General features: G+C 52.7%; 1 protein-coding gene across 2 annotated transcripts in view; it reads left to right on the top strand.

Moving 5' to 3' along the window:
• LOC111842160 (tetratricopeptide repeat protein 28-like) overlaps positions 1 to 14,209 on the top strand; it is a 112,991-nt gene that overhangs the window by 3,308 nt on the left and 95,474 nt on the right. For both annotated transcript variants that reach the window (XM_072714329.1, XM_072714328.1), the window contains exon 2: positions 3,142 to 3,429. In XM_072714329.1, the coding sequence (XP_072570430.1) occupies positions 3,142 to 3,429 (288 nt within the window). The remainder of the gene's footprint in view (positions 1 to 3,141; positions 3,430 to 14,209) is intronic.

Here is a 14,209-nt window from a genome sequence, read left to right as displayed (position 1 = left end):
GGCCCGTCATGGACGCTTCACCCTATTGTGCTCCGATGTGACAATATTTGTGCTTCCTGTGCACAATTATTTATACATTTTTTTTTCTTCCCATACTCTATTGCAAATGTAGCTATAACCATGCTGGAGAAGGTGTAGGGTACAGAATCATACCCAGGATGAAGCAATTGCAGATTAAAGGTCTTGCTCAAGGGCCCAACGGAGTAGGGCAGGGGTCTCCAACTCCGGTCCTGGAGAGCTACTATCCAGTAGGTTTTCTGTCCCGCTTGGCTTCTGATGAGCCACACCTGCTCCTGGTATTTACCTGCGAACAGGTGTGGCTCATCAGAAGCCAGGTACGATTGAAAACCAACTGGATGGTAGCTCTCCAGGACCGGAGTTGGAGACCCCTGGAGTAGGGTTACTCCTAGCATTTAGGGGATTTGAACCAGCAACCTTCCAAATGCTGGCACAGATCCCTAGCCTCAGAGCCACCACTCTGCCCACATACAACCAAGGAATACGATAGTAAGACTGTCAATGATTAGCACTAAAAGCCAATCTATAAAAAAGGGGGTTTAATCGTGATTTATAAAGAGACCATAGGAGAGGAGCTAATCTCCAATGGAAGAGTATCCCAGAGATTAGGTGCATGCACAGGAAAAGCTCGGTCACCTTTTCTCTCTTGCCGGGCTCATTGGACAGAAAGTAAAGGTTTGTTGGGTGACCTCAGCTGTCTGGGCCAACAATCATAGGCAAATAAATCAGTAACATAAGGGGGACATAACCCGTTCAAAGTCGTAAAAACAATCAGCAAAACTTTGAACTGGATCCTGCACTGGACTGGGAGCCAGTGCAACGAGGCCAGTGTAGGTGTTATGTGATCCTGTTGCTTTAACACAGGTTAACCTGCCATGAAATGAGCTTCAAGCAGATATTCTCAGACAATAATATGACATGAACTTGTCGGGTATCCAGTATTGTCTGCTGCTTAGTGAGCCCCCTTCCCTTCCTGCAGGTGACTCAGACCAGCCCCCAAGTGTCCAATGGGCATTCAGCCCGGCCCTGTTTCAGCCAATAACGTTTCAGTAGGTGGCCATCTCTAAGTTTTTGGGTGTCAGTGTGTCACATGGTCATCTGAACAGCGGTGATTGGGAAGCAGGGCTGCCTGCAGCTGGGGGAGAGGCCTGCCGCTGGGGGAGAGGCCTGCCTAAACCTGGCTCTGTTCTCAGAACTCGCTGTGTATTGGGTATATTCACACTCATTTGGATGGCTCTGGTGGCCAGTTGGAAGCAGGCCACCCCCACTGCCTCATGCCCCCCCCCCATCCCAGGTTTCAGGGGCCGTCTGGCTGTTTATCGGTTGTCTGAGGTAGCTGTGGAGCCCCTGGCCGGGAATGCACTCCATCGATGGTGTCACACCCTGAATAAAGCAGAGGGTCCTGGGGGAGGGGGGCTTTGTGCTGATAGGACTGCAGATGCAGCCCCCTCACCCCATTCTTGCCACCCCCTCCCAGCCAGTAGCCAGGCTGCCTGGCGCTTTGCTCTGCTGTGTGCGTGCATGCTGATGTTTTTGTCTATACAAATGTCATTCTTTTGTGTGGGCAGCTGACACCCACGAAAACTGGTGATTCATTTTTATGTCGTCCCCCCCCCCATCCAGCTCCAACTAAAGTTTTACATTTTCATGTTGAATAGGATCATGTTGTATTTCTGACAGTTTGGCTTAACGACCTCCCTGCTCTTAGCATTTTTTTGATGGGCGGGGCTTTCTGAACTCGGCATGGCAACAGTAACCACACTAGGCGGAGCCTCTCAGTGGTCCAGTCCTTTCAGATGGTGAATCAATAGGAGTGAGGCTTCACCACAGGTTCCGGGCAGGCTGTGGTCAGTGGGGTCAAAGGTTGGCAGGGTGGCAGGCCTGTTCTCTGGTCACGAGGCAGATCCCCGTTCTCAGCCTTTCCTCACTCGTTTGGCCGAGCGGGGCGGCCGGTTCCACCCTAACCCGGTGCTCCCAAATTTGTCCGCTTGGAATTACTGAGCCCAAGGCTGTTATTATCTCTCAGTTCTCCTTCCTCTCCGGTTTCCGGCCAACCAAAACACCGAGGGCTGGTGTCTCGAGTCCTGTGGAGAGTACAGCGCACACGCACCCAGTCCTGACGGCATAGCAGCAAAAATGTTTTTAGCATGTTTCTCAGCAAAACATCCAGTACAAATGGTGTTTAAAAGCAGGCAGTGCAAGTCGGTCCCCGTTCTGGATGGTGAACAGTGCGGGGAGCCACCCACCTTGGCTTGGTGTCTTTGTCTGGGAGTTCCCCCCTTTATTGACGGGCTCAGAGTTGAAATGGCCTGTTTGCGGTTCTGATTCTGGGCCACCGTCATCTGTGATCTGTCTGGCTGTGGGTAAGTATTGAATGACCAAGTGGGTTGTGGGTCAGAGCTAAGCGACCCAGTTGGTTGCTATACTGTATTCCGGGACCCAGTGGGTTGTGGGTTTGTGTTTGTGTCATCATTGCCTGAGCTGTACCTTTGCCTGGACATGAAGACCCCTCTGTCTCCCTTTCTCTTGTCCTCCTTCCACTACTTTTAGTCTGGTTCATTTACTTCCTGTCCTCCCCTACTGCCCAACTCCCCTATTCCTCTCTGGGAGTAATCTTTCTTCCTGTTTGTGAGTATCCTCTGTATGCATGTGTGTGTCAGCGGACTGGGGACGAGGTGGGGGAAGCGGAGTGTTTGTTGGCCCTCCCTAGCCCTCACCCCTAGGTATCTGACTGAAAGACCAGCCCGGTAGATTACAGTTAATGCGGAATGCTAGGCTGTCAGCCGAGTCCACCGCTGCCCCTTGGATTAGTGGGGGCAACATTCCACAAGCATTTGAAACCCTTTGAAATCGGACTCCCGCCCAGCTCGTGCCCCAAACTCTTAACACGTGCACCTGTGTACCAAACCCCTTTGGTCGTCATGGTAACTGCTAATAACTTACTTATGCCTACTTGAGCTATTCAGTTCACCTATTCAAAGCCAGATTATCAGATGAAACACATTTTTGTACCGTATTTAATCGCTGGGATTTTTTATGCGCAGCTCCTCGTTCATTGCCCTGAACTGCTGCGCCCCCTGCTGGACAGTAGGTGATACTGACCGCACCTTCGCTCCCTTGCAGTTTTCCATCTTCGGCCTGCGTGCCGGGGGGGTGTCCCGTGACCGTGAGGCGGGTGGGGTGGTCCTCACCAAGGCTGCATTCATCGAGAAAGTTCGGCAGAGCAACGAGGCGTGCCAGTGTGGTGACTTTCCCACTGCCGTGCGCCTCTACAGCGACGCCCTGCGGGCCGACCCGCAGAACTGCATCCTCTACAGCAACCGCTCGGCCGCCCGCCTGAAGCTGGGCCAGTACCAAACGGCGCTGGACGACGCCCTCAAGGCCCGGCTTCTCAACCCCAAATGGCCCAAGGTAAGCTCTCCCAGAAGATGTCGGAATCGCTGCGTCTGATTGGACGGTTGTGCTCCCATGACCTGCTAAGTTTGCTGGGCCTTTTTCCACCAGTTTGTGCTGCTTAAATGCCTGAAACATCTACTCGGGCTTGCTGATATTTAGCCATGGACTGTTTTCTAAATGCAGAGACCTGTTTGCGTTTCTGTGGATCTTCGTCCAATCGGCTGCAGTGGGAATCCCAGCTGGCCAATGGCGGTGAGCCTTTATGTGGGGAATGGGCGTGGTGGCCTATAGTAAAGTGAGGAGCAGAGCTGCTCTCCTCTATCCAACTTGGTTTCCTGACTTCGATTGTGTGTGTTCTTCACATGTTTGCTGAGGGCTCTTGGACCCCCCCCCCCCCCCATTTCCCTCTGAAAGAATGGGAGGAAGCCGGAGGCGAGATGGGGGGGGGGCATTCCCCATGAAAATGCCAAATGGCCGACAGCCACGTATGTACCTGACAGATTCAGTGTCTCTACTTTTACTTTGGGTGGGGGGCACCGGAGGGGTGTTGACAGGGACATCTGGACCTCTTCTGTCGATTGCTCAGGTCTGATCTGCGTGGACACCCACTGTGTGCATATGAGCACTCCATTATTGAATCCTGCTGCTCAAGGCCGTGTCTAACTCCCTTTGAGTCCCCCCGTGTGCCCCCCCCCCTCCTGCTCCATTCAGAAAGTACTGCTCCAGAGACCCTGTCAGCTGAGAGAGATGGTGTGGAACAATGGGGTCTGTATGGGAGTCTGAGGTCTGTGTGAACCTGGCAAGGCAGCAGAAGGGCCGGCACAATGGCCCCAGAGACTTCTCGGTTTGGGCTTTTTGGGTCTGGTACTGGAGCCGTTGTCCTCTGCCCCCTCCCCCCCATGTCTCTTCTGGTCGGCACTTTTTGGCACAAAGGCCCCTTGAACCCTAACACTTAGCTGTACCCTCGCGAGATGAAAAAGGTTCCGTCTCCTCCAGCTCTCTGAAGTGCCCACATTGTCTTCCCAGACACCCTCCTACTCTCCCCCCACAAGCTTGCTGTGCACTTCAGGAGAGGGACTGCAGGCCTCCACATTGAGCCCTGCTCTCTAATTTGTGCGATACTTGTGGCGTCCAGTGGTATTCTATCTCCCCCTTGTGGTCAAGATACCCAACAGCAGGCTTGTCTGTGTCAAGTGATGATGGGGCTCAGAACCAGGCTGAGAAATGATCTGTAAACACTGTACATTATGCTGAACGGAAACTAATAATTTAGATTATTTGGGATTGGATTAGTGTTTTTGTAAGTTTTCTCAGAATACTTCTGAGAGCAGTGGTTCCTTTGAGCCGTGTGTGGGAAGTGTTTATGTGAGGCTCTCTCCAGGCGAGAGGAGATGAGGACGGTGGAGATGTGGAAATCTAGGTCACGTGGTGAGCACGGTCGGGCTGTAAGGGCGAAGACGATACAGCCACAGGTTTCTGCTAATGAAATACGTTTTTGCTCTTTGGTACAAGCTAATGTTCAGTGTTTTTTATCTTTTTTTTTTTGTTGTTTATGGGATGCTGCTTCTTGCCGAAGAATCATTGTGTAATCTATATTTCCCACAATCCTCTGGGTCTAGCGCTTGCTCTCCCCTCCCTGCTTTGGTGCCGCCCTGTTTTTATAAAGCAGCATCCTGCCTGCGGTAAGCCGATGTGCCTTGGGAGCCGCCAGGGCTGTATCATAGCAGTTAATGGCACGTTGGCCAGCAGCCAATCAGGGGCGCGGGACCATTTCGGGGGGTCGCTGTGTGGCTCCGCCCTCAGCCTCCATGGCAGACACCTCCAGCATGGTACTGGCTCTGCTTCAGCTTTAACCCCTCTGGGCCCAGCAGGACGTGACATTAAAGTGACTTTCTGACTTTCCAGGTCACGCGGTTGCTGGTTCTACCCGAGATGTCATCTGTGGTCACTGACATCCCTGACTTTGCAGTGGGATATTGGTGCTGCCAGGCGGAAAACTGTATTAAAGCAGTAATATAATTGATATAATCGTTTTGTAGTTCTTGTCATCTGTATGTTATAAAAGTGGAAAATGTGGAAGGAGGGTCCGTGTTTGTGGTGAATGCTTTGGTTTTGTCAGCCTGCCAGCACTAGGGGGCAGCGTTGTACCAGATTATCCCGCAGCACCGACTTTGCGGTCTAACGGACACAATATGTTTATAGAGCTTCAGGATGAGTAACTGTATTTAAGCAAAGCGTGACGCTGTTTGTCTCCTGGGCTGCAATGCTACAGACACCCCATCTCTCCCGTTCCAGCCCCCGAAGGGACGCTTTGCACATACAAAATATAAAAATTGCTCTGTCTGGGAGGATCCTGATAAGAGAGCGTGAGCATTTTCCAGATTCAAGAAAAGAAATGATATTGAAGAGAGACAAAGGGTTAACGGAGGCAGCTGTGTGCCGCTGACCGCGGACGTGACACCGTAAAATTACCGGATAATGGCTTTTAATTCTGCTTAATTTTGCTTTTGCTGCAGGTGGCTTTTGAGTGACACGTGAATGCGTGTTTGGGAAGGAATCAAACGTTGTATGGATGTTATATAAATAACGCTCCCCCAGGCGGCACTCCCCGTGAGAGTAATCTGGGGCTCTCTCGACGTCCAGTGTTGCTGTGGAGTCGAAATGGGAACTGCAAACCCCCCCCCCCCGCCGCAGCCCCTGTTGCCGCCTTGATCGCAATACTGCCCTAAGAATAATGTCATCAGCAGGGGGGAGCTGGAGGTGGCCTCGGGGGCGGAGCCAAAAGGCTCCCCATGTGTCACATGGGCAGGAGGCCCCCCCTCCCACGATCCCTCCACATAAACGCGTGGCTGGCTGTCATGTGACTGCGATTGGCACTGGTGCTCCATCTTTGCTCATGGTGATGCCCACCAGTGCCATCGCGGCTCCCTAAGCACACTGGGGCCCTACGGAAGGATCTACTAAGGTTCTGGGTCTTTCAATCGGAGATGGCGTGAGCCCAGTCCAATCCGTACGCGGGTCCGGCCAGCAGCCGGCTGCGTTCACGGTCACCGGCGAGGTCGGGGGAACACATACAGAGATGTGCATCTGGGACCCAGAACAAGCCGTCACGGTCCCGGACGTGACGGCACATGCTGGGCACATGCTGGGCATGCGGCTTTGCTCGTTTCCCTAGCTGGGGGGGGGGGGGGGTTGGGAGCCTCAGGGCCGGTGGGCATCTGTGGGGAGAATCACGAACGCGTTCGTTAGCGGAATGGAATTTCCTTTCTGATACGTAGGAGGCTCCTGCCTCCCGCACTAACGGCGAATAGGCTGAGACGCGGGGGGGGGGCTCTTCCCCACACACATGTGACTCTTTTGGGTTTTGGTGTACTTCCTGCCCCACCGAATCGCTCCCCCCCCCGTTAGGAGCGCTGGGGAGGAAGCGGAATGACACTGATGCCCCCCCGCTGCTGTCAGTGCTTCTGGCTCCCGGCGTCGCCTGACAGGGTGGCGTGATGCACGGTGTCCATCGGGGATGCGCCGGGAGGGGAGGGGGGGGTCTAAATAAGGAATCTGTCAGCTTCTTCCACAACCCATCTGCAACGGCGAACGGTGAGACGCGTTCCCAAACGTGGTTTTCCAAACCCTTGCCGATGACCCGAAACCTCTTCCGGATCTTTCCGTAGCAGGAGGGGGCAGCGGACGGTCGGTCGACCAGCCAACGTTTTTGAGGCACGGAAGCTTAAAGGGCAGCGGTAACGCGGCCGATCGGGCTCCATCTAGGTACATGTCACTGTGAGGGTGCACCCCCACCTCGCCGCATCTGTCCAAACACCCATCTAATTAGCTGTAGATGTGGCTAGTGTCACACGCTTAATTGGCAGGACTTTAATTAGGAGCTGCCTGAGCTCTGCCAGCTCCCTATGACACCTGGCCGTCCTGTAGCGGACTCGTGACCACGCCCCCCTACCTGTATTCTCCAGACAGGGCGCTGAAGAGTGAAGAGTCACACTCACGTGAGATTGCAGGCTTGGCAGCATTCATAAAAAGTTGTGGGGGGGTAGAAATAAATGCTGAAAACAACCTATAGTGGAGCTGGGGTGTGGAAAGCATAGGCTGATGAAAGGTACCATAGACCTTTAACCAGAGGGTTATTGGTTCACATCCCACGGTAAACCTGGCTGTTTAGCAGGAATCTAAGATGAAATACTTCAGGTTCCAAATGACTTGGCTTGGATAAAAGGACCGGTCCTGGGGAGGCATTAGGGAAGGGCTTGTGTGCACTGAGAGACACTCTCTTAGTGGGGTGTGCTCTGGGGGAGGTACCATGTCCGCAGACACATGTCTGTCTCATTGAAATGCGAGGGGGGGGCATAGCAGGTCAAAGGTCAAATGAGGACAGAGGTCCACAAGTTAATTGGTGACTGGCAGTAATCACGTGGGGGGGAGGCATCATTGGCTTCCTCAAAGCTGAGAGGGTGATCCTTTTGGGGGGGCTCCCCCTAGACTCTGCTACTCCTCCGTTCCCTTCCCTGTTTTTCCTAGGGTCCCCTCTGGCCGCTCCCCCCTCTGTGCTGGTCTCCCTTCCTCTGCCCCAGCCTCCTGATGGCACTGTAATGTAGACCTGGTTTTTGGATGGGGGGGGGGGGGTGGGTGGGTTCCTGATTCGCCAGCTGGGTGTGGAGATGATGCTTGGCCCCCCTGCACCGGCCATGACCTCATTTCCTTCTATCTGCTTTCCCTCACCATTGCCATAGCAACCAGTAAACTGAGGCCCAAGCTCCCAGTGCACCCAGTGCTCCCAGTGCACCCAGTGCTCCCAGAGCTCAGTCCCCTCCCCCTCTCCACATAAATGTTATGGACCACTAATTATGAGGTTAGGCTTCCTGTTTGGGGGGGCTGGGGTCAGACTTAATGAACAATCTGATACACAGCTGGTATTTACGACCATGGCGATGGTGGTGAGAGGCCCTGGGTCCTTCTATCTGGTCTGGGGGTCAGGCTTGGGATTGCAGTGGGAGGGGCCCCGGCACGCAGAGAGGGGGCCCCTGCTCCTTAAAGCTCTGGCTCGCAGCTACAGACGTGCTTAGACTGGCGTGAGCTAGAAGCTGCCGTCACTGATTATATAACGCACTGGTATCAGGCATCATTAATCTGCATTAACGTGCTTTAATCTGCTCTGATTCTTCTCGATCTCTCATAACGTTTGCCTGAAGCAGTCTGGGTTAGGAGCCTCGTCTGAAGATGTTTCAGATGTTGATGGTGCCGTTTTTGATGCGTTTTTTGTTGAAAGGCGTGTGCTTTAAACACCATGGCACCTGCTAACTGTGAGCTGGCAGAACTGTCTGTGGGTATCCAGGTGAGTGAGTTAATGACAGGGGCCGGGGTGTCACATGACCACATCGTTAGGCTGCGTCACATGACCAGCACTGAAGACGCTACCTATTGGTCTGTCCCTGGACTCGCCCTTGAGTTTGCTTTGGTACATAATGTGGCCTCAGCACTGTGTTACAATAACAAAGAAAACAACATTTTGAGCTTTTCTGGAGGCTTCTGCCATTTTGTGTTTTTTTTTTTCCTCCAGAAACAATGAACGTTTGGCTTTAAAAGGCAGACGACCCAGCAGCTACGCAGAGAATTAAAAGGATCCCGTGCGGGAAGCTGGGGAATCGAGGATCTGAATCGTGAGGCGATGCTTTATATATTTGTGGACTGGAATGAAATTCAGTGGGAATTAATTGACTGCCTTCGATTCATTTAATCAAGATCGTTTAAGGAAAAATGAAGCTTTACTGTGGGGGAAGGGGAGTTTGATTAGTCTGCCGTTAAACCCCAACCTGCTGATTCCAGTAACTTGCTTAATAAATTACTGGCCAATATTATCCAGAGGACTCCTATATACACAAATTGTTATTTCTGCTTGCCCTACTGTTTTGCAGCTTAGTAGGAGGTGATTGGATGGAGTGCTAGTCATGCCCCGCCCTACTAAGAGATGTGACCATTTAGAATTTAGCCTTATATAAATTTTCCCCAGTGCAGCGTTTGAAGCGTGTTGTCAGGGGTATCGCTTTTTTGGTTTGGACATGGAGAAATGCCAGTCCAGAGCCAGAGCGTACACACAGGCTAGCAGCCACATGTCCCTTCATGCAGTGACTGCACAGCCCATAACGCAGGCGATGTCGCTGTTTTACGTACGTGCTGCATGGAGCCCAGCCTGCATGGGGGTCCGGAGGTGCCGTCGCCGTCTGTCGTCCTCGCCGTCTGTCGTCCTCGCCGCACTGTGACCGGCAGCAGTGACGAGGACGCTGGCCAGCATAGACCCAGAGACCTAGGGCTCCCCGTGTTCCCTGGAATGGCGAGCAGGGGGTGGGGGGCTTGTAGAGAACCCCCCCCCCCCCCAACTCTGTCAGACCCCAAAACTCGACTCGTTTGGACCCCATTGGAAGCCACGAACCTACCCCGCCCCCCCTCCACCCCCCCTCCGCCCCCCCTTGCTCTTTGAGAGCCCAGAAGCCTGTGTGATTCCACACCCTGATTATCTGCTGTAATGCAGCCCTGCATAATGGATCCCGACATCATGCCTTTCTGCCTGTTTTTATTTTTTAATAATTAGACAGTGTCAGCCCACATTGCCCCTCCCCCAAACCCATTCAGAAACTCCCATTATGTTTTTCTCCCAGTAGTGATGTTTCTGGTAGTAAAAATGCAAAGCAGAAACGCAAACCAGGCAGTAAACTGGCAGCTGCTGCTGTTCCTGTGGTGGCCTGTAGGGGCACCAGGGTGTGTTTACCCACTGTCTGTACATGTGATGTCGGCTGTGTGCTGCCGTTTGACGCTTCAGTGTCCTTCCTGTGGCCCAGCCTCCTCTCTTCCCGGGGGGGGGGGGTGGTGAAGGTCCTCTGAATGCTTGTGACGGGTCCCTTCATACGGTGTGTCCGTAAGCGGCATCCCCGCGAGAATGATTAAATCCAGTGACGGATGCATCGATCTTCGGCTCACTTGGATTAGTGGGTTTGAAAGTTCAGGGAGACACCCTCCCCCTCCCCCCCCCCACCCTGGGGCTAGGTGGGATGAGAATCGATGGAGAGCACTGCTGTAAACCGTGGCGGCTGGTAGGAGTTTGACAGGATTGGACAGGATAAGGCCGGGGTGGGGTTGGGGGGTGCTGAACGACACCCTCATGAAGGAGGATGGAGGCCCATTCCTCAGCATGTTGCCGACGCTCCATTTCGGTGACAGCCTCCTTTTTTCTCTTTCTGGTGGGGGGCGGGGGGGAGCTGGCGGCTGGCACCGACTGCTAGCGTGAGATTTCATTCGCGTGATGTCTTCTGGATCATTGTCAGGCTTTGTTTTGTGTTGTCCCTCTGGCGCCTCCTGCTGTCTGGTTTGCTCAGCCCTTCTGTTCATGCATTCCTGCCAAAGCGCTGAAGAGGAATCATGAGAGAGACGAGATGTGCAGAATCTGCTGCGCTCGCACATTCATTGGGGCTGACCCAATAGCACGGGAAGCAGCGCCCGATGGCCCCGCCCACCGCGGACACTGACGTCTCATTCGCCCTTTCTCCACTGAAAAGTCATTTATCTTTTTAAGGCCCCACAAGGAGAACCAAAGTCCGCTATTCTGCTGTCAGTGGTGGGGAGAGGAGAGGACTGCCTCAAAAACAGCGTTCTGGTGTCTGTTCATTTGTGTGCATTTCTGATGCTGCGTATGATTGGTCAGGGATGTTGTGCAATAACACCCTGTGATGAGTTACAGTGGAGATCATGATTCCTCGCCCACCATTCACACCCGGCGAGAGCAGTGTTTGAAACCCTCAAAATTCCCCTCAGAGTATTTAAGCTTGCAATGGAATTATCGTGATATTTATGATGAGTATGTGGATGATGGTCACGATTATGTTTTTATTACTGCTTCTATGTTTATTAAGATGATCGTTATGAAGATGAAGATAATTACTGTTATGCTATTACCCCAATGCTGATGATGGCCATTTTAATTGTCATTGTCATTTTTATGCCTTTTTTTGTATGAGACCATTGATGAAGGTGATCTGGAGATACTGTCATCATCTTCGGTGACTGACTGTCACCCACACGCCCGGTAGCAGTAACTTTAGGGCATCTCCCATAGGCAAGATGTTTGCCCCCGATAGCAAGAACGGAGGGGGGGGGGCATCTGTTGTATTCCTAAGCTGTAAATGTGACGTCCCTGTGGTGTGTGAATCAGTCATGGGGATTAGTGACCGCTCGCCGTGCGATGGCCACACGTGGCCCTTGCCATGTGTCAGTCGGAGCTCCACTGTAAGCCTGGCCCTGCCCCTCTGCTGCCAAAGCTTAGTTGTGCTTTTACGTTATGGACTAAGATGGAGAGGCTTTATGTTTCCATTTTGAAGCTTAAATGAAATTTATAAATGAAATTCCTGTCTGCCTGTGGGTTGTTGGTGAGTGTACAGTTGGGCTGGTAAGATCTGCTCTCTGCTCATCATTGTGGGTTTTCAAGGGGGTCTCCTGTTGCCCGTTACTGTGTGTTACGCTGCATCGTGTCTTTTAATGGGATTTTTTGTCACACGAATGCCGTGAGGCGCACACCACAGCAGAACCGGCGTAGAACCGGAGCAGAACCAGCGTAGAACCGGATCAGAACCACAGCAGAACCGGCGTAGAACCGGAGCAGAACCACAGCAGAACCGGTGCCCCTCCCATCCTGCCCTCTGCTGCGTCATGTCAGTGATTAAACGTCATCTGAAGTGCAGAGTTTGGCGTCCTGGTGGGAGAGGCGTCTCTGGTCCTGCATGTGGGTCTCTGCAATCTGTTTTCTTTTCTTCCTTGCGGGTCATGGGACATGGGTGATTCAGGTGGTGATAAAAATGTGATGTCATCGGGCAGGCAGCTAAGCCCCCCCCCCCCTCCCCCACAGCCAGCATGCCTCATGTACTGGGAGTCGCAGGGGGAAACGCTGCATGCCGATGCTGGCCGGCCCCCGTCATGGGAAAGGAGAGAGGAGGAGTGCAGCAGCTGTGCACACACCTCCCGCCTCCACTGGGACTCAGAACCCCCTCCAGCAGGGCCTCAGGTCTGACCCCTTAATGGGAAACGAAGGCTGCCATTAGGGTCACCTGTAAGGGGGTGGGGGCCCTTGGGGGGCTTTCAGTAAGGAAGCTGCTTGTCTAGGTGATGCAAACAGCTTAGGCACCATTTGAGGCAAAATGACTTAATTCACTTTATTTTGTTTGGTGTCTTTCACAACAGAATTGCTCTAAGGGGGATGATCCATTGTGTTGTGATACATTCCTGCATCATTTATGCATTGATACATTTCTGCATTTATACTGAATAATTCAAAAAAAAACTTCCAAGTGGGGGGAAAAGGAGAGTGGGCTTGCTTGCTAACAGCAAGGCACAGACTTTGGTCCAGGTCAAAGCCAAAGTCCATCAATGAGTCAGTTCATGCTGGTCTGTGTAGGATGGCAGATTGAAGTCTACACCCACAATATTATAGTTCATAAGCCACGTCCACGATGTCACCCTTCCTGGGACTGAACCAGGACTCCAGCTCAGATGGTGCCCCCCCCCCCGGCACCATCCGGACATGTGCGAAGGAAGGCAGAGAACATTGGGGGTCAGAACCTGCATAGACACATTAATGGACAAGCATAGTAGATAAAAATGGCATGTACAGCAGCACCAGGCGGAGAGACTCGGAGTCCAGTGATCTGGTGAGAGTCAGAGCTGAGCAGCAAAGCAAATTCACACAGTTGCATGCCTGTGCTTTCTGTGTCGCACCTCCACAAAGCGTTTGCCATTGTGCATGTTTATATGTGTATGTGTGTACGTGTGTGCATGTGCGTGCGTGTGTGTGTGCGCATGTGTATTGACGCTCCCCAGTGTTGATGGCCCATTACCTTGGTCAGGACCCCTCACCCCACGATTGCCCCTCGTTGACTGGGGGTTGGTCAGTGGACCTGCTAGCTCCCCCATCAGTATTTACGGCCCCCGTCTGACAGTCACGCTGCTCGTACCCTCTTTGCCCCCTACACGTTCCCCAGTGGCTCCCAATCCACTGGAAATACAGTGTTTCTTCTCTGCCAGGTTGGGCAGTGAGTGGCATCGCCACTGAATGGACTGCGTTGGCTCTGGCTGACCTGGGGCAGTGAGAGGTGGGCGAAGATGGCAGAGAACCTCCCCCACCTTAGAGACCCCTGTGACAGCCAGGTGATTCATTCTGGAAATCCCACTGATTAATTGCACGCATTTAAGGGTTTCTTTCGCCTTCTCTGTTCTGTCTAAGGCCTTGCGTGCGGCTCTTTGGTTTATTATGGCCCCCTCCCCCGTAACCACCTCCCATTCCGATCCATAACCGGCACGAGAACGAAAAGCAATTTAACAAACTGAGAGCCAATATTCTCCCTCTGCATACATGGCTCTTAATTAGCGACGGCAAGTCCAAGGCAGTGCCCAACCCCGTTCCTCTTACCGCCGCCGGTTTCCATGACGATCGGCGCCGTTACATTCCGGCGAGCCCGTCCTGGTGTCCTGAGCGACCTTTGAAGGTCAGAGCTGCCAAGGTAAAGGTCCTCTATACGTCTGTGATGTCTCCAGCAAACTTTTAGTAGTGTTCGGAGTGGTCTGTCCTGATTGTTTGCATGGAAAACACTCAGCGTCCAGAGCAAACTGCATAATTCACAGACATTGCCACCTTTCACATTGTGCATATCAATGCAAAAATATCACATGCGTTCTGAGGCTCGTATTCCTGTGAGTGTAAATTAAAAATGTGCAGCAATAACAGGTACATGTGGCCCATAGATTTAGT

This window comes from Paramormyrops kingsleyae, chromosome 7, assembly GCF_048594095.1.
Source record: "Paramormyrops kingsleyae isolate MSU_618 chromosome 7, PKINGS_0.4, whole genome shotgun sequence".
NCBI lineage: Eukaryota > Metazoa > Chordata > Actinopteri > Osteoglossiformes > Mormyridae > Paramormyrops > Paramormyrops kingsleyae.
This window is presented reverse-complemented; position numbering and strand designations above follow the sequence as displayed.